The 24263-nt window shown below is 45.1% G+C and overlaps 2 protein-coding genes and 1 pseudogene across 2 annotated transcripts; 1 reads left to right on the forward strand and 2 right to left on the reverse strand.

Annotated features, from left to right (window-relative positions):
- Positions 1-389: 389 nt before the first annotated feature.
- Positions 390-6658, reverse strand: LOC136653713 (vomeronasal type-2 receptor 26-like). The gene is made up of 4 exons (XM_066630596.1): positions 5840-6658; positions 4219-4446; positions 2827-2953; positions 390-1291 (listed from the first exon to the last, which is right to left on the reverse strand). Exons 1-4 carry the CDS (start codon positions 6656-6658, stop codon positions 390-392), a joined length of 2076 nt encoding a protein of 691 aa, XP_066486693.1.
- Positions 6659-19292: 12634 nt separating this feature from the next.
- Positions 19293-23918, reverse strand: LOC136653714 (vomeronasal type-2 receptor 26-like). Its single transcript, XM_066630597.1, has 4 exons — positions 23106-23918; positions 21538-21765; positions 20739-20865; positions 19293-20194 (listed from the first exon to the last, which is right to left on the reverse strand). Exons 1-4 carry the CDS (start codon positions 23916-23918, stop codon positions 19293-19295), a joined length of 2070 nt encoding a protein of 689 aa, XP_066486694.1.
- LOC136654666 (5S ribosomal RNA) lies at positions 20991-21106 on the forward strand (annotated as a pseudogene).
- Positions 23919-24263: the final 345 nt, after the last annotated feature.

The following is a 24263-nucleotide window of genomic DNA, read 5'->3' on the forward strand; positions in this document are numbered from 1 at the left end:
AGGCAACTTACATTCTCTTGAAACAAGATATAACCAAAACATCATAAAACAATGAATTAAAAACAGGAAAGAAATAATACATAATGAAACTTTCTCAACAAAATAGGGAACACTCCATCAAAATTATTTATTTATTATTATATACCACTTTTCAGCTGAAAGTTCACAAGGCACTTTACAGAGAAAATCATATAACCAGAGTATTCACCAAGCAGCAGAAGGATATCACTGACTTCAGTCCTAAGTACTTAGAAGTCCTTAGATGACTAAATGGCAGCCCTCACCCTCATGGGGAAACCCCTGAACCGATTGGCAGTGACTAATTCAATGAACATCCGAGAATGAAAATGTAAGTAATAGTAAATAAAAAACATAGGACAATTACTATTTCACATCTTTCTCCTTATTAGTTGTTCCTTTTTGTTCAGATGAGGTCTCAGCATAATAATGTAGCACTTAGGAGCAAAGATGCAGCCCAGAAACCCAGCACTGGAAGACAATATGGAGAAGATCTCCACTGCCTCTGTGTATTTTCCTTTGGCACTTAAGTAGCTTGGCACAAAGGACAGCCAAACACTGCAGAAAACCAGCATGCTGAAGGTGATGAACTTGGCTTCGTTAAAACTGTCGGGTAACTTCCTGGCTAAGAAAGCCACAGTGAAGCTGACTGAGGCCAGAAATCCCATGTAACCCAAGACACAGTAAAACATAGTGACCGACCCTTCGTTACACTGCATTATAATTTCTCTGGTCAGTGACAGCATGTCCAACTCTGGGAAAGGAGGGGTGGTACCCAACCACACAGCACAAACACCAACTTGAATAATGGAGCAGGACAAGACAATGGAGTGTGTCAATCTTTTCCCCACCCATTTCCGGAAATTATTTCCTGGCCTGGTTGCCATGAAAGCTACAACCACTGTGATGGTTTTGGCCAAAACAGAAGAAATGGCCATGGAGAAGATGATGCCAAAAGCTGTTTGTCGGAGCAGGCAGCTCACCTTATTAGGCTCTCCAATGAAGAGCAAAGAGCAGAGGAAGCAAAGGAGGAGAGAGAGGAGGAGAAGGTAGGTGAGGCTGCGGTTGTTGGCTTTGACAATGGGAGTGTCCCTCTGCTTAATGAAGATCCCAAGCACCAAAACTGTGGTCACAGAGAAGAAAAGAGTCAAAGCAGCTAAAGTGATGCCCAAGGGCTCTTCAAAAGACAAGAAATTTGAAGTCTTGGGAATGCATTGATCGTGGTGCTTGTTTGGATAGTGATCGTCCTGGCAAGGGGCACAGTAATCCATGTCTGAAAAAAGGAGTGCATTCTTATATAGAGCTAAATTATTATTCTCAGGAAAAAGGAACACCTTTTTGTGATACTGCTAAACCTAGTAATCTTATATCTGTGAATGCAGGAAGATTTCCAAATTCATCTTTCTTCATCGTCAGTTTGAAGAGGTGAAACCAAAGATTTTCAATTTGACAATCTATGATTCATTCCCTCCTACATTCCAGTGATTCCTTGACTATGATTCTGCTTTGGTGCCCAGGTTAATGGGATTTTCTTTGTGCAAGTACATTCTTTGCGCAAGTAGCACCATTCCTTAGCTAATATAATCTTTTCCTTAACTAATCTTTCCTAGCAGCTGTTTCCATGGTTCTGGTGATACACGTGCAGTACACTTTGCTAATCCATGTAGCTAAATTTTGCTATAACTTTTCAATATCTTTAGGTAAACAGTTATATGAAATTCAGTCAGACACTGCATTTGATCTTAGTCAAAAGGCTGAGAAGCAAAATTCAATCAAAACAATCAATTTCTTCAAACAGTATTTAAATATCCTAGGGCAGTGGTTCTCAAACGTTTAGCACTGGGACCCACTTTTTAGATTGAGAATCTCTTCTGGACCCACTGGAAGTGATGTCATGATCAGAAGTGGCATCATCTAGTAGGAATTTTTTAACAATCCTAGGCTGCAATCCTACCCACACTTATCCAGGAGCAAGTCCCATTTACTATCATTGTTAAAAGCATATACATAGTAGCCTGTTTATAGATCTGTAACATTTCCCCAAATGCAGTCATATACCATGGTAGCATCAAGTCTAATATATTAAAAATAAAATATTGAAATGAATGGGGACCCACCTGAAATTGGCTCATGACCCACCTAGTGACCCACAGTTACACTGTCCTAGGGATTCAAGATCACATGAACATGTTGGAATACCTGCCCACCAAATCATACTTTCTACTACCAACTGCACATCACTGACTATAGCCCCAGTCCTGTGGGGGCAACTGCCAGTATTAATGTTGCGGCAGCACACGGTCCAGTATGGCTATCGCAAAAGGAAGCACACAGTTTTGGACAGCCAAGCCACTTCCACAGGAAGTAAGTGGCCATTTGCCAGCAGCCTATCAACAACCCCCAGCACAAGAAAGTCAGCTCAAGAGGAGGAAGTGGTTCATGGGCAGAACAGGTCAGGGAGAGGGGAGAAGAGGAGGAGTCTAGGTTGGGAAGGAAGTTGGATTGAGGCCAAAAAGTTGAAGTATCAGCGACTGCAATGCCACAAATAACCTGTCTTCATTCCCAGTCTCAATCCATCTCCTTGGGTCCACTCAGACTTGAAAATCCCAGCACTGATCTTAGTAGTCACAGTGAGGGCGAATGCCCAGGCAAGGGAACAAATGTTCTCTTACCTTGAAGCGACCTCTGGGACTGCCCCCTTCACAGACTGGAGTGCATGCTCCATTGATGTGGTTGCCAATGGGTTTCAATAGGACTGGGCTGCTCACATGTCACAATCTCCACATTTCTTAATTGTATTCCTCCTACCTTTCCAACATGAGATCTTCCCTTCTGGACACGAAGCACAATCATAGCAGCAAAATTTCTTCCCCTCCTTCTTTTTCTTGCTGAAACCAGGCTCACATTTGTCATTACACAAAGACAAAGGAGGCACCTGTCCTTGTCATGAGAATGGAGAAAAAGTTTGGGAAAAGTTGTTGAAGGGATGATCTACAATGAATCAGGGAGTTATGACATCAACTCATCTTGTCTGTGATTACTGATAAACCCCATTTAGCAGGTGGCGCATTTGGTATTCTAAGCAATTTGCACTGTTGAAAAGACTTTATAAATTGATATCCCACCTTTCAACAACAGACCACAGGACAGCTAACAGTATGTTAAAATACACCCAATTAACCTCAAAAGCACTCAATTAACATCAGTGATTATAGCCCAATTCTATCTAAAACCACACGCAGTGATGTAGCAGCATAGGGTGCAAAAATCCTATGGAGGATTTTGGCCTGCTGGAGATCGATCTCCTAAGGGTTAAGTGGACATTTGTCCCCTTTCCCTTAGGTAAGCCCCAGCAACTGCAATGGGCAAGAAGTCTGGTCTAGAGGGTTGAGCCTCCGTTTGCCTGAAGATAACATCCGAAGGTCACCAGTTCGAGGCCACCGGCACCGTGCGACCTTGAAGCAGCTGACAAGCTGAGCCGAGTTATTCCATCTGCTCTGAGCGTGGGAGGACAGAGGCCAGAATGTGCAACCAGATCAAGAAAGAAACATCTGAATTGTTGTGGCTCTTGAAAGATAGAGCCTTCTTTCAATTGTAAAAATCCCTACGGGGATTTAAATAAGCCTGCCTATGTAAACTGCCTTGAATAAAGTCTTGAATAAAGACCAAGAAAGGCGGTATATAAATACCTGTAAAAAAAAAAATTAAAAAAACAAACAAAACTTGGACCTGCTCCAGTGACATAGCTGGCGCAAATCCACATTGATCCGTTCAGGTGGTTCAAACCTGGGAAGTGGGCTAGGATATGGCATGCACTGGCATTGCTGGCCCCGCACCCCTGTTGCCATCCTGTTCTGCCCCCTGCCATGTTCAACCTCCTCCTTACCCTCCTCCTTACCCTCCTCCTGCCCCTGCCTGGACTTGCCTGCTCCGGCAGGTCTCCATCACTCCACCAACATGCAGGGAAGCCTCTGGCCTTTCTACCAATGCACCTGGGCCTTGCACTGTTGCAAATCACTTTATGGCACTTTTGCAACAGTGCACACTGGCAGCATGCATGTTCCACAGGCACAAGCCCTCAGTAGGATTGGGCTATGTTTAAACATTCCATGGAGAAGAACTCATTGAATATAATGCCTGCTCTGATTGTGTCTGCCTCTGATTTTTCTCTGTAGGAAGGCAGTGAAGTGACTTTCGCACCTCGTTCAAGTTCCTGGGCCACTGGATTTTGTCCTCATGTATTTTCAATGTTGCGCTTGGAGGAGCCTGAGGATCCAGCCATCCCACTGTGACTCTGGCATAGGAGTTGTTGGGGAAGGTGACCAGGTTGGTGATATCAAATCCAGCTGCTAATTCTCCATTTTCATTTAGTGCAACTTCTTCCCCACCACTGTTGTTGAAAGAGATCCAGCGGAGCAGTGAGTGCAACTGGGTGGAAAGGAAATAGCAATCAACAGGGACCCTATAAAGTGCTGGAGTATTCTAACTGAGATTATTATCATTAAGAATACTTATATACTGCATTTCCGCAAGAGTAGTTCACAAAGTGGTTTACGTAGTAAAATTAATCAATAAAAGTTTCTCTGTCCCTCAAAGGCTCACAATCTGAGGGCATAATCCTAACCCACGCTGGAGCAGGCAAGCCAAGAGGCTTGCGCTGCATCCAATGCGGAATTGCAGCGAGCAGCGGTTCAGCCAGGGGCAAGGGGAGGCTCTTCCCCTTACCCCTGGGTAAGGGCTGTATGCCCCTATGGGTCTCCTCAGACCCGTGCCACCTCCGGGGGTGGCGCAAGTCCAAGGAGAGTCCACTCCGCTCACCCTGGGGACAGGGGTTGGGATCTGGCATAACTGCCGGGTCCCAGCCCCACCCCCGGCTCCCCTGTGCCCCCCTGGGCCCGTCCTCCCCCCACCCAGTAATGCACCCTCCCGCCCCTCCCCATGCCCCCATGCCTACCTTTGCTGCTTGTGCCAGCACAGGAGCCGCGGCGGAGGCTTCTGCCTCCGTCCGCACGTTGGCGCATCTGGATGCGCCAACGCGGCTCCCGCCTAAGGAGCCACAAATGTGCTTTACGGCACGTTTGCAACTCCTCCAGAGCACCTATACTGGCATAAGTGCTGGTTAGGATTGCTCCCTTAAAATGATAACTCTGCTAAACATATTTGTATCTGTTTCCTTTAGAACGGGGATCTCCAAACCCCAGCCCGGGGGCCAGATGCGGCCCGCAGCGAGCTTATATCTGGCCCACGGCCAGCCTCTTGGTCCCTGAAAGCCTCTGGCTCACTTGGCTGAACATGACTGGAACTGTGCTCTGGTTGCACCTGGAGGGTTGCGTCTGGCCTGAAGGGCCAGAGAGGTTGAATAAGTTCCATCTCTGATTTATTTATATACATTTTATATTTATTTTTTTTTCCAGCCCTCAACACCATGCCAGATATTTGATGCAGCCCTCTGGCCAAAAAGTTTGGAGACCCCTGCTTTGGAATAAAAATGCCTAAAAAAATTAATAAAATGGTCACTACAGTGGTTCATATCCCACTCCAGGTTCCAAATTCTAGAAGCAGAGAATGGCAATAAAGAATCAATTCAGACTTTGGTGGGACAACTTCAAGTACATTCCATGAAGGATAAATTATTTTGGAAATATTGTAGTTATGCGGCATTCTTATCATGCTAGCAGGAGAAAGTGTTTGAGGGCATAAGTGGATGGAGGATGTCCATTTTGATACAAAAGTTTTGGAAACTGATAGCATGATGACAACCATGTTCATAGTCTGATTCCCAGATCATTACAGTAATACCTCATCAGTGAGGAGACATTACCTGCCAAGGTTCCACATTCTGATGTTCCAGTCTTGTCCCATGCTCCATGGCTCTGTGCCTGAGTTTTGATGAATGCATTATGTGCAAGGCATGTGCCAGAGCAAAGGCAGCATTATAGACACTGTAGCTGTGACCAGTCATGGTCATTTCAAAAAAAGGCGCAGTAAGGGTCTCTAGCCTCTCCTGCCCAGAACATGTTAAATCATCATCTAATGGGTCTTCAGAATTTTGAATGAGACAATCAAATGCTTGCTCCCAGAAATCCTTGATAAAACCATTTCCTTTAGCCCCATAGGGTGTTATATTCTGAAGAAACTCTTGGAAGACTTGAAGTTCCTTTGAATGAATCGTGAAGGAAAGAGCGCCATGGAAGTTTTGCATATCAAATCTTTTTAGGAAAATACTTAATGTAAAATCAATTTGGGCCGTTGTAATCCATACCTTTCCTGTAGAGTCCTTCTCTCTCAGTGGAGAATCAGTTGCAGAGAAAATACTTTTTCTCAATATAATGCTTGCCAACCTTCTAATGCATACATTTTCTCCATATATAACAACTGCTTTGGCTTTACTCTCCAGGAAAGCTGGGATGTCGTTAAGCAAGTCACTGACTATGTCAGCTCCGCCGGTGTAACGATGATTTTTTACCACGATTTCTGTGAAGGCTGAACACATTCCATTTTCATAAAGCAGAAGCTCCATGTTTCTCAGGAAATTGTACCCTGCATCATCGTCCTGAGTGATGAGCCCCACCCATTTCCATCCAAAATGGACAAGTAACTGGACAATTCCCAAGTACTGAATGGTCTCACTGGGGACCATGCGGTAAAATGAAGAGAAATGAATTCCATCACTCACTTTTGTTTCAAATGAGCCATATGAAAACTGAAAAACAGGGAATAAGAGTATGCTATTTTTATTTCAGGTTAGGGGAGTGGGCATTAAGATGGAGTATTTTGGGCCCAATGCTATCTCCTCCAACAACTGTCAATGCAGCAGTGACAAAATGGCGACCACTGTATCCTGTTAGAACCTGGCTAGAGCAAAGGGCAGTTGTGCCTAGATCCAGGCCTAATGTTTGTGTTTTTCAACCCAGATGGCCTCCTCTAGGTAAGAGAACTGTCACGGGTTGAGCCCCAGTCCTGACAAGTAATTTACTGGCTGCATAGTGGCAGGCCTGAAGCCTTGGCCAGAGCAAGCCAGCACAGCCCCCTGGGAACTTGGAGCTGATGCAACATCGGGTGATGTGCATCATGTGACATAATGTGAGTGTGTGAGCGTGTGACTGCACCTGCATAGTCAGCATGACTGTGCAGTATTTCCTGCACTGTGATTGGTCACTAGAAGTATAAGTTCCAGCAGGGGCAAGCAAAGTTGTGAGAGATGCAGAGTAGTGTTGAGCCGGAGGCTACGTCCGTTGGAATTGAGAATTGTGTACTGTATGTACTATCTGGACATTGTAAATATTTTGTATATAGTAAAGAAGGAGTGTGGTGGAGAACTTCTGCCTTTGAGTCCTTCTTTCTCGCCGGGAGCAGAGAGCGCTCCGACCTTGGGAGATAGGCACACAATAACAACTGGGCAGCTATCTGCGTGCCACGCCGTCGGCGGAGCTCCAGCAGCAGCAGATATCGGAGCGGAGTCCCAGCGGCCTGAGCACAGCAGCTCGCAACAAGAACAATAATTTTTAACTATTGAGTTTTTAACTACAAGTTGTGTCTCAGCATCCATAAAGGTTCTGTTCCCAAAACCTCAGTGGATTCTGAAAATGAAAATTAAATTAAATTTTTAAAAAATGTCACTTTGCTCAGCGCCTTGCTTACCATTGTGATGTGGGAGAGCAGTAGCAGGCAGACAATCTCTCTCTCTCTCTCTCTCTCTCTCTCTCTCTCTCTCTCTCTCTCTCTCGCTACAGGGGCTTAGAACAGCTTTGCTCCCTTCCCCTGGAGCAAGGGAAAGAATGCAAAGCACAAGTGATTATCATTCCCTCTTTGCAAATTCTTTGCATTCTCTTGAGCACCCCAGGGGGAGGAGAGGGGTTGCTTGCCTCATAGTGAACTGAAACTAAGCTGTTCTAAGCCCCTGGAGGCAATTGATTGATTGCCTTCTTTCTGCCAGTCTCCGCAATACAATGGTGAGCTAGGCTATTTTAAACCTCTGCGTAAAGGGATGTTTTTCCTTTAATTTAAAGAGCCCTTCTCATTGTGTTGGTTGGCATTGAAATAAAACTGCAGGCGAAAAATCCATGGATAATTAGGTTATACCTGTATATGAGTTTTTAACCATGAAGTCCCCCCCCCCCAAATGAAACAACCATCTTGACCTATCTTGAAAAACATAAAATAAGAACAGCTCCACTGGATCAGAACAAAGGCCCACCTAGTCCCACTTCTTGTATCTCACAGTGGCCCACCAAATGCTTCAGGGAGCACACAAGACAACAAGAAATAACCTGAGTCCTGGTGCCCTTCCCTACATCTGGCATTCTGAAGTAGCCTACTTCTAAAATCAGGAGCTTGCACATACCTACAATGACTTGTAAGCTGTGATAAACTTTTCCTCCAGAAATTTGTCTAATCCCTTCTTAAAGGCATCTAGGTGAGATGCCATCACCACATCCTGTGGCAGGGAGTTCCACAGACTAATTAGACACTGGGTAAAGATTTATCTATAACATCTGGATATTGGAAACTGGCCAAGAGGATTACCTAGCATGAAGATTGACAAATCTACCACTGAAAACCTATGTTACACCAAATGCAACACCACGGATAATACCACAATTACTTTTTTTCACTAGTCCTTCCCTTTGTTCCTGTGTCATGAAACAGATATCAAGAAAAGGAGAGAAGAGTGAATTATGAGTGATATAATAGAACAAACAAATAGCCAGGATGCATAGATCTTACCTGTGGGATCTTGTAAAGACTTAAAATGTTTGCCATTAGTGCAGAGGTGTCAGAGTCAAGTCCACCGACAACTCCTATTAGATTGTTCTTGATGCCACAGTTGTAGTTGGGGACAAATCTATGTGATCGGAAGAGGAGGTCCAGAGTGGTACGGTAGGTCATCTTTGCATTGGTGTAGCTGTCATAAATGTGGAACCCAAGTGTAGCATTGGGCAAGATCTTGGGATCCTCGTTGATCTCATGGATGGCAAATGCCAAGGCCAGGATGTGCTGGAAGAATTTTGTCACCACACTGCAAATAAAGTGACTCACTGTTGCATTGGAGAATTCATGAAGGCATGAAATTGTGGCAACTTAGGATTCAATATGACTCTAAAGAGAATCAGCTGCTGCTTGTAATTAGAGGAAAAAATCCAGCAAAAATAGTTAGGACTAAATCCCAGTAGACACCAAGGAGTCATGTCATCCCTCAGTTTTGCTGGATTTGTTTCTATATAAGCATGGAGAAATAATTCAGTATTCTGGTTTACCCATTTCTGTAATCCAGAAGAGTGCATACAGAGATTTCTATGTATTATGCATAAATGCTTTTATTTAGTTTAACTGTCTTCATTCTCACTATATCTACACAAACGTTCACAAAGTGTTGAGTGTTGGCAACCTTCAGTCTTGAAAGACTATGGTATCGCGCTCTGAAAGGTGGTTCTGGAACAGCGTCTAGTGTGGCTGAAAAGGCCAATTCGGGAGTGACAATCCCTTCTACACTGGGAGCAAGTGTAGTCTGTCCCTGGTCTGTCTCCCTGGCTATGGGCCTTCCTTCTTTGCCTCTTAGCCTCAGACTGTTGGCCAAGTGTCTCTTCAAACTGGGAAAGGCCATGCTGCACAGCCTGCCTCCAAGCAGGCCGCTCAGAGGCCAGGGTTTCCCACTTGTTGAGGTCTACTCCTAAGGCCTTCAGATCCCTCTTGCAGATGTCCTTGTATCACAGCTGTGGTCTACCTGTAGGACGCTTTCCTTGCACGAGTTCTCCATAGAGGAGATCCTTTGGGATCCGGCCATCATCCATTCTCACAACAGAGCCTACACACATTCTCTTGTTGTCAACATTAGACCTACTCTAAGGTATTTTGGAGTGCTGAATCCAAAAATGGCATTGGTTTTGCTTGATTGGCTCTAGTTTCGCAATACAGTATATCTATCTATATGCTGATTCAAGTAGCTTCCTCATAAGGAAGCCAAGGCATCAGTTTCCTTTCAAAGAAGCTGCTTGAATCAGCAAATAAGGTAACTATGCTGTACCCCACCCCAAACCTGAGCAAACTGGGCAAAACCAATGCCGTTTTTGGATTCCGCACACCAAAAATATCCTAAATTCATTCAAACATCCTTGGCTTTTTTTTTTTTCTTGGCAGGCCTGTGAATTATTCTAGCAGTCATTATAGCATGTGATCATGTGCAAGAATGTACAACATGCAAGCATGTACGCAGTCAATAAAATGGTAATGATACAGGGAGCTCAGTAGAAACTATCTGGATAAGAATAAACTGAGAACTAACTAACTAAATCAATCAATCAATTAATTAATCAATTAATCACTTAATCAATTAATATAGTGGCTGGAGTCTACAGACATCCATAGCAAGAAGAGGATAAAACTGCAGAGGAGTTTCAAGGAAACAAGAATTAGTTGACAAGGGTATCTATATGATTTATTATAGGCCTATATTCACTGTTGTTGCGTTTGTTATGTATGCCAATAAAGGTCTTTTGTGTGTGTGTGTGTGTGTGTGTGTGTGTGTGTGTGTGTGCGTGTGTGTGTGTGTGTGAGAGAGAGAGAGAGAGAGAGAGAAGGGAGTTTTCATCTACCCTGATGTATGCTGGGGGACAAAATACACCAAGCAATGCCTTCCCCCCGAAATTCTAGATGCTCCTAATCACAACTTTCTCCTTTAGAAGATTTTATTTATCTATTTGCAGGGTTTATATCTCGCCTTTTCCCACACTGAAGGGGATTCAAGGCAGCAAGATGAAGGAAGGAACGAGCAGATGAGCTATGCTTGACTTGATCCCAAGAGAAGTGATAAAAGTTATGCTTGAATTCTTAATCTTCCAGAAACCTAAGGTTTAGCTTTGTCAAACATGTAACTGGGATTTCAGCAGTCTTGATTTCAGGAAGCTTAGGGAACTGCTTCCATGGGTAGATTAATTTAATAGTGAAAGGAGCCCAACATGGGTGGGAATGCTTGAAGAAGGCATCACAAACTTCTCTGATGAGGAAGAAAAATGGCAGACCTCCAAAAAAAAAAATGTGACTGAACAAAAAGGTTACTGAACAGCAGAAACATTTTTAAAAGGGGAGATATTTATAAGAAATGGAAGAGAGAACAGATCACCAAAATCACATACAGATGATTGAATGACAAAGGGCACAATCCTAACCCCTTATGTCAGTGTTTTCCAGCACTGACATACGGGCAATGCAGCTCTGAGGTCAGGGAACAAACATTCCCTTACTTTGAGGAGGACTCCGTGAGTGACACCCAACTGTAGGATGCAGTACATGTCCCATTGGCACCTCTATGCCAGTGCTGGAAAGCACTGACATAAGGGGTTAGGATTGCACCCAAAAGCAGTGTGAATGGTGAAGATCAGAATCGTGATAAGATGTTGGTCTAGAAATACATATCTACCTTAAATAAGTACAAATCTTTGTGGTCTCATGAGTTGCTATCTGGGTTGCTAACAGAATCTGTGATGTACTCTTAGAATCTCTGTCTATCACTGTTGAGAGATAATGGATAACGGATGAGCTGCACCAGGACTGAAAATGGGCTAATTTTATCCCAGTCTTCAAAAAAGTGGAGAAATCGAGAATCCAGGAAACTGTATTCTGGTCAGACTCAGTTTGATATCAGGCAAGAAACCAGAACAGATTGTAAAGAGGTCAGACTGTAAGATTAGTAAAAACCACCTTAAATTTGTCTCCAGTAAAATCTGCCAAATTGATTTCATCAAATACTCTCTAAAACTATCAAAACATTTGACATTTCTCATTTTATAATTATTAGAACACTGGAGAAATGTTGGCTAGATGCTGCTGCTGTCAATTCCATGCACAACTGACTAGAAAACCATACTCCGCAAATGCTCATCAAAGACACTCACCAAATTGGCAGGATGATGAAGGTGGGTGCCAGATGGGCTGCCTTGGGCTCAGTACCCTTTAAAACAGGGGTGTCAAACTCGTTTCATACAAAGGGCCGAAGTTAGCATTCAGGGCTTCAGCTGAGGCGCTGAAATGAAGTGATATCATTAAGCAGAAAGTGACATCATTAAGCACCTAATGGCCAGAAATCAGACCCTGTTCTCATATAGAAACTAATTAACTGCAAATGACAGAAAAGAAAGTATGTAAATCCTGATCATATTTCAAGATTTGGGAAAGCCCAATTTTCATGTGGGCTGCCATTTCAGCTGTAACACCTCAGCAGCTGAGAGCCTGAGGGTCAGATAAAAAGCTTCCAGGGGCCGCATCCAGCCCCCGGGCCTTATGTTTGACACCCCTGCTTTAAAATGTTTATCAGTGATGCACATGAAGAGGTAGAAGGTATGTTTACCAAATATGCAGATGACACAAAACTGGGAGGCATAGCCATAGTTTTCTGGGATACCCTAGAAAACTGGAAAACGAATTTGAAAGAGTAGAACGGTTCATAGACTGAAAATTAAAGCATGTAAATTAACAAAGAGAAATATAAAGTTCTGCATTAAGTAGGGGAAAATCAAATGAATAGTTCTAGGAGGGAAATACCTGGGTTCAGAGAATGCCACTGAAGACAGAGATTTGGAAAATCAGACTTAAGAGGTTATTTTGAATGAGCCAAGTATGCTTAATCTGGAGAAAGGAAGAATGGCAGAGAGGATGGACATGATAGTACTTTTCAAAGAGTTGTCCTATGGAAAGGGCAAAGACTTGGTGTCTGCTGCTGGAATTTAGGACTAGATCTAATGGGCTTAGAAGGACACACTGGTAAGAACAACTCAACAATGGAACAAATTACCTAGCAGGGCTCTTCCCTTGCAGCAGAGACTGCAAAGACATCGGGCGGGATGCTGTAGATCTGGGTTTCCTGCAACAAACAAGGTATTTGACTGGATGACCCGAAGGCCCCCTCCAAATCATGATTCTATGCAAGACATTGAGAGCTCACTTCATACGGGGGGAAAAAGAAATCCTTACAATGGAGTTTTAGAGGCCTCTTGCAAAGGGTGCTTGTTGAATAAAATGTTGGGGAAGGAATAAAGAATATGGGATGCCATCCCACCGAGCACAAGTTCACGTGGCTGGAACCACTCATGTGGGATGCGTGCGGGCTCACTTCTGCTGCACTTCATAGTGTGTGTCTTGCACGCCATGTGCGGGAGCAGAAGAATCTGTAGCATCAGCGTCGACAACATAAGGATGACGGCTCACTCTGCCAACCCAGCTCTTACAGGGACACACACAACCTTCTTCAGTGTTCCAAAAGCAGGTGTTGTTTACTAAGCAAGAGACCCTGTTTTTGATGCCTGACCTACACAGAGAAAGAAGAAACCTCTTTAAGCAGGCAGATCCCTACCTACCTCTAGTATCTGTGGGTTTTCATAACCATTCCTGATTGTATTGTAAAATTCATTTTTCCTACCACCTTTCTGAAACCTCTGATGTATTAGCAAAGTATAGTAAATTACAGTGATTTTGATAATTATAGGGGAGACAATTGCTCCTGCAAAGATGTTGGGTTCCTTGTGGCACCAGCACTCGATAACATGTTTGTCAGACTTTGCCATAACTTTCAGTTACTTTTGATGGTGGGACTGTAACAGGGCAAAGTCCAAAATATTCAGGGAGACAAGGTTGGAAATCTGTGAATGTGCTTTCCGCCCCGCTGCCCAACAATCTGGCCAGGGTGATCTCTGACGTGATATTGGAATGCAGTGGTGTAGTTAAAGCAACTGGCACCTGGGACACAAAAATTTTTAACACCCCCGTGTCCAACAATATCAAATTTAACAACACCACCGGGGCTGTTGACGCAAAATCAAAATCAAATTTAACTTCCCCAGGGTGTTTAACACCCCCTGGCATGTGAGAGGAGGTCTGAGGATCAGCCTGGGAGGGAAGTGGGACTGACCTGGGCATCCTAGGCCAGATCCTATCCCCTCTCCCCTGAGCAATCAGAGTTACACCAGGCTGCTTGTTTCTGTGCCAGCGATTTCACTGGTGCAGATCCGAGTAGCCCCACTGAGGTGGTTGCCGCTCTACATGGGGTAAGGGGAAATAAATCCCCTTATTCCAAGTTGTGCAGGAGTCACTTCCTACTCTGTATTGGATACAGAGCTGGCCAGCCGGCTAGCCTATTCCAACACAGGATAGGATTGGGCTGTTTTTATTCATTTATTTTTAATTATATAGTTGTTACAGAATTGTGTTACATAACTCCTATAGTGTTGGCTCACATAGCACTCTGTTTTCTCCTATACAGCAGGACTCCTATACAGCAGTCAGACCAATCACCTTCCAATTTTCTTTCTTAATTGTGCACTTTTAACTTTCTAGAAACAGAACTTCAGAAGCCATTGATTATCTGTTGGCCACAAACTCATTCCATATTCTTCCAGAAGTAATAGAACCAGTGAACTGCATTATGGATGTTCTATAACTTTCTGCTTATGAGTTGCTCCCATTGGTTCAAATCAGGACTCAGCAAAAAAAATATCTCATTTAGGAGCACAGATATAACTCAGTAGCCCAGCACTGGAGGATAAGAAGGAGACAATCTCCACAGCCACCGTGTATTTTCCTCTTGTGGTTAGGTAGGTTAGAAGAAAACATAAAATACTGCAAGAGACCAGCATGCTGAAGGGGGTGAACCTGGCCTCACTGAAAGTATCAGGTAACTTTTGAGCTAGGAAAGTCACAGTGAAGTTGGCTATGGCCAGAAGACCCATGTAGCCCAGAATACAGTGAAACATGGTGACTGAGCCTTCATTACATTCCACTGTGATTTTTCCATACAGACAGTGCATCTACAAATCTGGGAATGGGGTGCAGTACCCGACCAAAGTACACAAATTGCCTAATTGAACAAAGAGGTTCAAAGTAAGACAATGGCCTATGCCAATTTTATCCGCCCATTTTTGGGAAATGCTTCCTGGTCTGGAAGCCATGAAACCCACAACCGCTATGATGGTTGTGGCCAAAACAAAAGGACTGGCAATGGAGAAAATAAAGCTGTTTGTTGGAGAAAGCAGGTCATCACTTGAGGCTCTCAAATGAAGAACAATGAGGTTATGGGTTATGTCAATGAGGTTATGAGTTATGAGGTAAATGGGTTACGTCAGAATGCCAGATGCAAGGGAGGGCACCAGGATGCAGGTCTCTTGCTGTTTTGTGTGCTCCCTGGGCATTTGCTGGGCCACTGTGAGATACAGGAAGCTGGACTAGATGGGCCCTTGGCCTGATCCAGCAGAGCTGTTCTTATGTTCAAAATGGGCAGAGGAGGAAATGCAAGGAGATAGGTGAGGCTGCAGTTGTTGGATTTGATGATGGGAATGTCTCTTGGCTTAATAAATATTTCAAGCTTCAGAATTGTGATCAGAGAAAGGAAAAGAATGACAGCAGCTAAATAGCCCAATCCTTCCTAAATTCCCCTGTGACTATGCAGCAGGGCCAGTGCAGCTTGTGCTGCATCCTGACTGAATTCTGCAGTCCTTGGGGTAAGCAGACATTTGTCCCCTTGCCCTAGGAAAGCCCCCACCTGTTTACTCGGACCTTCTCCAGCAAAATCAGTGCCATAAGCCTGTGCTGATCTGTGTCAGCAAACTGGACCCAAGAAGGGGAATAGGATATGGTGTGTGCTACTGTCACTGATCTCATCCTCTCCTGGTCCAGTCTGTCCAACCTGCCCTCCCCCACCCCATTCCACCCTCCCTCCTGCCATTTCCTCACCCCTTCACTGCTCAGAGAATCTCAGGCACCAGGGATTTTGCCCCCTGCCCTCTTCAGGCCTGGGTATCTAGGACTTGTGGTTTCACTTTGTTTGCTTCATGACACTGTAATCATAAAAGGCTCTTTTACTGAAGGGCAGGACATACGTTTTAAAAATTTCTATATGCATTATTAAATAAATTGATAAATAAAATGGAAGCTTGAAAAAGTCCCCCACAGTGTCCAACTTCATGCACAGAGGACCTCTCCTTGCATTCAAGATACCTTGAAAGGTCAGAGTTCTCTAATATGTGCAGTGGCCTCTGGGGTCAAGCAAAGAGTGGTACACACAGTTTTTTCCAGATATTTTAAGTCTTTTAAGGTATTCTAATGAAAGAATGGACAATGCCTGGCGTTATGTTTCCACAAATGCTCACTACACAGATTGTATGAATGATGAACATCCAGAGGTGTCCCGAGGAGGGGTGACATCCAGTGTGGAACTGGGTTCAGAGTTCATCCCCATGACATGGTGTCACTCCCTTTGGCTGGCCCTGGCCCCATTTAGGCTGTGCCTGCCTGCCAATCACTTTGCTCTTTCTTGAGCTCCAGCATAATCTTCAGTGGCTCAGAGACCTAGGCAGTCAAGCTAGCCCATACAAATGGGGACATGAGCCATGCCCCACTGCCTGACTTCCCACTGCGGCTGCAGAAGCTTGTGGAGGGGAGCAGGCAAATGAGGCCTCAATCAGCATGCCCCATCTCCAGACTGCCTAGCCACTGGGAAGAACCCAGAAGGCCCTGCAGCCTAGGACCCAGAGCCAGGGCTAGCCTTAGGGTGATTTGATCAATTTAGCCAAATCAATTTAGCCTCACGCTGCGGCAGTGAGGAAAGTGCCCACAGCTGCAGCCAGCACCTCACTCTGTAGCTGACGCTTTGGCATGGTAGATTCCATGCCAAGGCATCTCAAGGAGAGCACGGTAAGCAGAGCGTTGCTGTTGGATGATCCTCCTGCTTGCCCCTGGCTCAAATTTGGGCCTTCTTGAAGCAGTTGGAGGTGACATTATCGCATCACCATCACCTACGTCCAGGTGCTGCACTTTGCATGGGGTGCCAGTCATGAACAGGTTAACATCTTGGCCCAGGCCTGAATCAATTTAGGAATTGTAATGGTTTCTTTGGAGCTGTGAGGAAGCTGATGTGGAAGGAATGTGCGATCTCTCCTTCAGTGGCCAGGGGGGATAGGTAGCCAAGGAGTAGGCAATTGCAGGCAAAGGTACTCTTATCAAGAGATTTGTTCCAGCTGTGCATTTCCAGTATGGGAGGGGTATGAACTAGCAGCGTTAGCAGCTAGCCTCTTTGAGAAGTTTCCAGCCATCAAGTAACCTGGTTGGCTAGTTCAGAATAAAGGGATAGAAAGAGGACCTCAAGGGGTGTGGTGATGTGTTCCCCTTGGGCAGGGGGTCTTGAGTGTGGCCCTGCCTGCTACTCGTGTTGGGCTCTGTTGTCCATCATGGGCTCCTGGCCTCACAGGTAGCCTAGGAGCCAACTTGTTCTTCAGTGGTCGACTGACGCAGGTGAGAGATAGGTATGAGAAGCTAGTTTTGTTATTTTATACAGATGTATTTCCAGATATCTGTACCTCTCACAATTGCTGCCTTAAACCTTTAGTCTGTGTAACCTTATTGTCTTTAATAAAACTAAAATACCTTGTACGAACCTGTGTTATTGTGTATTAGGGAGTTCAGGATCCAGCCTAGCCACTTGGTCAAGCTCCTAAGAGCACAATCCAAACAGGGCACTTGGCCGGCTCAAGTCCAACGTGCCAGCTTGGGAGGGTCACAAACATGCTATAAAGCATATTTGCACCTCCTTAAGTGTTGGCCTGAAGTGCATCCAGCTTCCGCACCAATGAAACAAGGTAGGTTCACACAGGCCTAGCTCGGCCAGCATGGGGGTTGGAGGGACATGGGGCGGACGAGGAGGAGGTGTTTTGGGGTAGGGGGAGGGTGGGGGGGCCATGGGCGAGTGGGGAAAGGTGGGGCCATGACCCAGAACTTGTGTTGGATCCTGATCCTGTTTCCAGCCAGCATGGTGCGGCTCCAGGCTGCTTGGATCTCATTTTTGAACAACATGTTGGGGAAAAGATAAAGACAATAAGTGGCCATCCCGCCAACGAGGATTTCCCCTGGCTGGTACCACTCTTCTGGAATGTCCAAGGGCTCCTGTCCGGTGCACTTTGTACCATGTTCTTTTTACACCAGGTGAGATAGCAGCAGGAGCAAAAGCAGTGGCAGCTGCAAGAACATCAGAGTGGGACTCTCCCGGTGGCCACACTTTCCTCTAGATGTACACTCTCCTGTATGTCTCTACAGCGACATTACTGGCATGAACCTGATTTTAAAAAGGAGCACCAAGTGCTCGTATCCTAAACCGTATTCCCAAAGCTTTGGGTCCAAACCAAGAATCATTTGAAGCCCAATATGTGCAAGGAAAAGGGTCGCTCTTTCAGCTGACACAGCCCTATCAGCCTCTAATCCCTAAATTTAGCTATCAGTAGCACTCTTGGGGGGGCGGATGACTTATAACCATTGTATATCAGATTGTTTGTTTGTTTTTTCCCCTCTCCTGACTTCTTGGAAGCCACTGAGCAATTAACCAGGTAAACCCATTGTGATAATTACAGGGGCGATGATGACATCTGCAAACCTGCTGGCTTCCTCTCATAGTGTCATCAGTTACTGAAATGGTGAAGCAAACATGCTTGTCAGAGCTCACTGCAACTTTCTTCCTGCTCGAAGATGGAATTGTAATTGGGGAGGATAAGTTCATCATGGCCCACAGTGATCCCCTAGGATGCAATCTTAAAATTCAGAGGCTGCTCTACCCAGACTCTGTTTTTTTCCATGTTCAGAGAGTATCAGAGCACAATACATTTCAGAGAGGAAGATTTATTGATATACAGAAGCAGAAGAAAGTTTACATACAGAAAGCACAATGAGTAAAAGTAAGCTTATATGGGGGATCTGCAGAAGATCCCGTATCTGCAGATTCACTTATTGGGTTTATGGGCCCCCTGTCCCTCCCCCCCCCCCAGAAGTTCCCTCTGGAGACAAGGTAAGCTCGATTCCCCTTGCCTCCAGAGGGTCACCTGAGCCCAGCAGTAAAAAAGAAAAGCTATTTCCGGTTTCTCCATGAAACTGGAAGTGATGTTTCTAATGCCTTATAAGGCACTGGGAGGCCCAGGGTGGGCAGCAGTGCCAGCTCCATTAGGACTGGGCTGCCCATCAGTGAAGCCATGATATTATATTCCCTTCAACGCATCTGACCACAAACACATTTGTTTAGAATTGCAGAGGAGTGAGAATGAAAACCAAAATTGCCAAAGGGGATTCCTATAAGGCAAAGGACTTGGACCTTCTTAATTAGAAATATTCTTTCTCTCTGTTACACGACACCACAACTAAAATGAGCCGTCTCAGCAATATTTATTGACAGCACGACCAGTGACTGCTTTCAAAGTCTTCTGAGAAAACAAACAAAAAAATAAAGCCAGGGAGAAAGGGTAATTACTAATTCACAACTTTCTCCTTATTAGTAGTTCTCTTTTGTTCAAATTAGGTCTCAGCAAAATAATGTAGCATTTGGGGGCAAAGATACAGCTCAGTAACCCAGCACTGGAAGCCAAGATTGAGAAGGTCTCCACAGCCACCATGTACTTGCCTTTGGTGCTCAGATAGCTTGGCACAAAGGACAGCCACACACTGCAGAAGACCAGCATGCTGAAGGTGATGAACTTGGCCTCATTGAAAGTGTCAGGTAACTTCCTAGCTAGGAAAGCCACAGTGAAGCTGACCGAGGCCAGAAAGCCCATGTAACCCAAGACACAGTAAAACATGGTGACCGACCCTTCGTTACATTGCACTACAATTTCCTTAGGCAGAGACTGCATGTCCAACTCTGGAAATGGAGGGGAAGTAGACAACCAAACAGCACAAAAGCCCATTTGAACAAAGGAGCAGGGGAAGACAATAGAGTGTGTCAATCTTTTCCCCAACCATTTCCGGAAATTATTTCCTGGCTTGGTTGCCAGGAAAGCTACAACCACCATGATGGTTTTGGCCAAAATAGAAGAAATGGCCATGGAGAAGATGATGCCAAAAGCTGTTTGTCGGAGGAGGCAGGTCCACCTTGTAGGACTTCCAATGAAGAGCAAGGAAGAAAGGAAACAAAGAAGGACAGTGATGAGGAGGACATAGGTGAGGCCGCGGTTGTTGGCCTTGACAATGGGAGTGTCTCGATGGTGAATGAAGATCCCAAGCACCAGAGCTGTGGTCAGAGAAAAGAAAAGAGCCAATGCAGTTAAGGAAATGCCCAAAGTTTCTTCAAAAGACAGGAAACTTGGAATCTTGGGAATGCATTGATTGTGGTGCTTGTTTGGAAAGTGATCATCCTGGCAAGGGAGACAATAATCCATATCTGGAAAAAAAGAATATATTCCTATTTTAATTTAAAAGGTTTATTCTCAGGAAATCTAGGCAAGAAGAGCATCTTTTTCCCATTCCCCCATATGGAGAAGGATGCTATTGACCATCTGATGCTGTTGACTATCTGGTGTGCTCCCTGGGGCATTTGGTGGGCTGCTGTGAGATACAGGAAGCTCTACTAGATGGGCCTATGGCCTGATCCAGTGGGGCTGTTCTTATGACCAGCCATTGATCAGTTCAGTTTGGTGGCAGGGCATAAGGAGCAATTTGAGCCTGTGCATTTTGCTATCCTCAGAAGAGGAGATATCAAACCAGGAAGGTGGCCAATGTACACTTAAGGAATATGGATCTCATGACATGTACAACTTTGTGCACCTGATGGTTGGAAGGACGATGGAATGTTCTAAATGCAAGAGGCTCATGTGATTTTGATTCAATGGAATGAAATAAAATTTATATTGCTATTAAGTATATTTATATAGTGCTTTTCAACAAGTATCAGTCACATTGTGGTTTACATAGTACATATCGCCTACCTTTCAGCTCTGAGATCTTCCCTTCCGGACATGAAACACACTCATAGCAGCAAAATTTCTTCCCCTCCTTCTTTTTCCTGCTGGTACCAGGTTGGCATTTGTCATTACACAGAGATGAGGGAGGCACCTATACATGTAATGAGGGAACATTTAGAATTGACATTTAGAATTGAATGTTGTTGAAGGGAGGATCTCATGATGTATGTCATCTATGTATGTGATTATTGACATCACCCATTCAGTTGGGGGCAAGTCTATGGCCCAATTCAATCCATGCCCGATCTCATCTGATCTCGGAAACTAAGCAGGCTCAGGCCTGGTTAGTACTTGGATGGGAGACCGCCTGGGAATACCGGATGCTGTAGGCTTATACCATAGTCTTTTGAGACTGAAGATTGCCAACCAATTCAATCTTCATGATACCATCACAGGTGTTGTGATCCACCTGATACCATTATATCATGTATTCCATCATTGGCTGTACCACTCCAACGTGGATGGCTTGCTGCCAATGGCGCTGAAACTGGCAAGGCCCACCCTGTCAGTTGCATATAGCAGACTCACTGCCATATCAGGTAAGATGGCAGAAGGGGCGGGGATCGGGCCAGGTTCCTGGCAGTACAGTAATGCTTCTTGATGACTAATTAAGCCAGCCAATTAACCTCAAAGATTAATTTAACATTCCATGGAGAACTAGCCTCATTTCCTTAAATCTAAGGAAAACTCAGTTTGAGCCTGCTCAGTTTGTTGTATGTCCCTGAAATTTGTCCTTAGGAAGACAGTGAACTGATTTCCACACCTCACTCATGTTTCTGGGCCACTGGATTTTGTCCTGATGTATCTCAAATGCTTTGCTTGGGGGAGCCTGAGGATCCAGCCTCCCCACTGTAACTCTGACGTAGGAGTTATTGGGGAAGGTGACCAGGTTGGTAATGTCAAATCCAGCTGCTAATTCTCCATGTTCATTCAATGCAACTTCTTCCCCAGCACTGTTGTTGAATGAGATCCAGCGGAGCACTGAGTGAAGCTGGGGGGAAAGGAAACAGGAATCAAAAGTCACTCCATAAAGTGCTGGAGTATTCTCACTGAGATGATGCAGGTAACTTATCCATCTTTACCTTCTCACCCCCAAATAAGCATGCAAAACCAAGCCTTTTGGACTTATGAGTTACTTTATGAAAGCCACTATTTAACAAGAGACAAAAAAACTTGCAGTACGGCATTAACTGAGGGCTCAATCCTAACCAGGTCTACTCAGAAGTAAGTCTTACTTTGTTTAATGGGGCTTACTCTCAGGAAAGTGTGGTTAGGATTGCAGCCTTAGAAACCCAAAGTGTGTGGGATCTAAATGGGGAAACAGCTCTAGCCATCTGCTTCCCCTTTGTGATCTGGACCGTGGTGACCCTAGAGGGCCCTGGGGGGCAAAAGCCCTGGGTGCCATGCTTGTGGAGCCTGCAGGGATGTCACACCCAGTTGGTATGGCTTCACCAGCGCAGGAAGATAGGACTGGACCCTTAACAATACAGGAGTCACAACATTGGTTCAAATTCCACTTCAGGCACCAAATCCTAGAAGCTGAGAAGAGCAATAAAGACGCATTGTTGGTAGGGGTGAAACAACTTCAACTACTTCCCATGGAGAATAAATAAATAAATAAAAAACATAATATTGTAGTTATGTGGTATCAGGCAGCCCAATCCTGAGCTGCTTGCTGAGCCCAGGCTCGGTGCCTCCGCCACATCCTGTGCCTCCCACGCTACTGCGGGAGGCACCTCAGGAGAAGGTGACGTTCATCCCCTTCCTCTGAGTTAGGGAAGCAGCCCCGCAACGGGGCTACTCTTTTTAGCGCCGACCAAAAGGTCGGCACTAAAGTAAAGGTGCTCGTGCAGGGTGCGCAGCCCTGCAGAAGTGTCTAGGATCCTGTAGAGCACAGCTTTGCGGATCCGCCTCTCTCCCTCCCCCTGACACGCCTCCCGCCAGCCTCCCCCCTCCCCAGAACGCCTCCCCCACACCCCTGGCCATGCCCCCACCTCCCGTTCTGCAGTCCAGTGGTCAGGGAGACCACCGAGCCGCAGAACCCAGGCCACCGCTGCGCACTAGTCCAGCTCCGGCCAGCGCTGGGCTAGCTCCGGCGAGAGCCTGGCGGTGAGCCCCACAAATGTGACTTATGGCACATTTGCGACAGTGGTCTGCGGCACAGAGCCATGCCGCGGACCTCAGGATTGGGCTCTTAGTCTTATAAAGAAGAGAAAGAATTTTCTACAGAGAGAGATACAGATTTGGTGGTCGATAAAGCAGCAGCCATATGTTCTTTCACAGCCTGACTCCAAGTACACGACAATAATACTTTGTCTGTGAGAACACTACCTGCCAGGGTTCCACATTCAGATGTTCCATTCTGCCCCTGTGCTCAATGGCTCTGAGTTTGGATGAGCGCATCATGTGCAAAGCATGTGCCAGAGCAAAGGCAGCGTTATAGACACTGTAGCTGTGGCCAGTCATGGTCATTTCAAAGAAAGGCGCAGCAAGGGTCTCTAGCCTCTCCTGCCCAGTACATCTTAAATCATCATCGACTGGTTCCTCGGAATTTGGAAGGAGACAATCAAATGTTTGCTCCCAGAAATGCTTGATAAAACCGTCACCGTTTGGCTCGTAAGGTTTTCTGTTCTGAATAAACTGTTGAAAACCAGCAAGCTCCTTTGAATGAATTGTGATGGAAAGAGCACCGTGGAATGTCTGCATATCAAATAAGGTGAGGAAGATATTCAACGTGAAATCGATTTGGGCTGTCGTAATCCACACCTTCCCTGTGGGGTCCTTTTTCCTCAATGGAGAATCTGTCACAGACAAAAAACTGTTTCTCAGGATAAGGGCTGCAAATGCTCTAATGCATATACTGTCCCCGTAAACTAGAACAGCATGGGCGTTACTCCCCATGAACGCGGAGACATAATTGAGAGCGTCACTGATGGTTTCAGCCATGCTGGTGTGGCGATGATTTTTGGTCACCAGTTCTGTGAAGGCTGAACAAATTCCATTTTGGGAAAACAATGACTCCATGGTCCTCAGGAAATTGTACCCTGTGTCATCATCCTGAGTGACGAGCCCCACCCATTTCCATCCAAAATGAACAAGCAGATGGATGATTCCTGAGTACTGAAATGCCTCATTGGGGACCATGCGGTAATAAGACGGGGGATGGATTCCATCACTCCTTTTTGATTCAAATGAACCGTATGAAAGCTGTAGGTTAAAAAAATATAAAACAGATATTTCAGATAGGTGGTAGGAACAACTTATGCTTAACTAAGGTTAGAATGTGGACTATAAGCAAGCCCACTAAATGCTGCACAAGTTGTGCCTAGAACAACTTGAGTGAGAAAATATAGTCACATGTTGAGATGAGGAAGTATAGTGTTATTGTGCGGTTCTATATTTCTGATGGGAAGAGTTTTAAGTTCTAAGAAATGTGTACAGTATCTCAAGCAGAGTCAGATCCTCTCAGCAGTAGTCCCCTGCGTGACT

Source organism: Tiliqua scincoides, chromosome 5 (genome assembly GCF_035046505.1).
Source record: "Tiliqua scincoides isolate rTilSci1 chromosome 5, rTilSci1.hap2, whole genome shotgun sequence".
Lineage (NCBI taxonomy): Eukaryota > Metazoa > Chordata > Lepidosauria > Squamata > Scincidae > Tiliqua > Tiliqua scincoides.

Bases quoted from the DNA above. Each gene is read 5' to 3' on its own strand.
- LOC136653713 (XM_066630596.1), bottom strand. From the start codon at position 6,658: ATGGTCCCCAGTGAGACCATTCAGTACTTGGGAATTGTCCAGTTACTT. The intron at 4,447-5,839 runs GTAATGTCTCCT...CTTTCCACCCAG, and splicing joins AGAATGTGGAACCTTGGCAG to TTGCACTCACTGCTCCGCTG. The intron at 2,954-4,218 runs GTGCGAAAGTCA...TGACAAGGACAG, and splicing joins GGCCCAGGAACTTGAACGAG to GTGCCTCCTTTGTCTTTGTG.
- LOC136653714 (XM_066630597.1), bottom strand. From the start codon at position 23,918: ATGGTCCCCAATGAGGCATTTCAGTACTCAGGAATCATCCATCTGCTT. The intron at 20,866-21,537 runs GTGTGGAAATCA...TTACATGTATAG, and splicing joins GGCCCAGAAACATGAGTGAG to GTGCCTCCCTCATCTCTGTG. The intron at 20,195-20,738 runs GTAGGCGATATG...CTTTTTTTCCAG, and splicing joins GAAGATCTCAGAGCTGAAAG to ATATGGATTATTGTCTCCCT.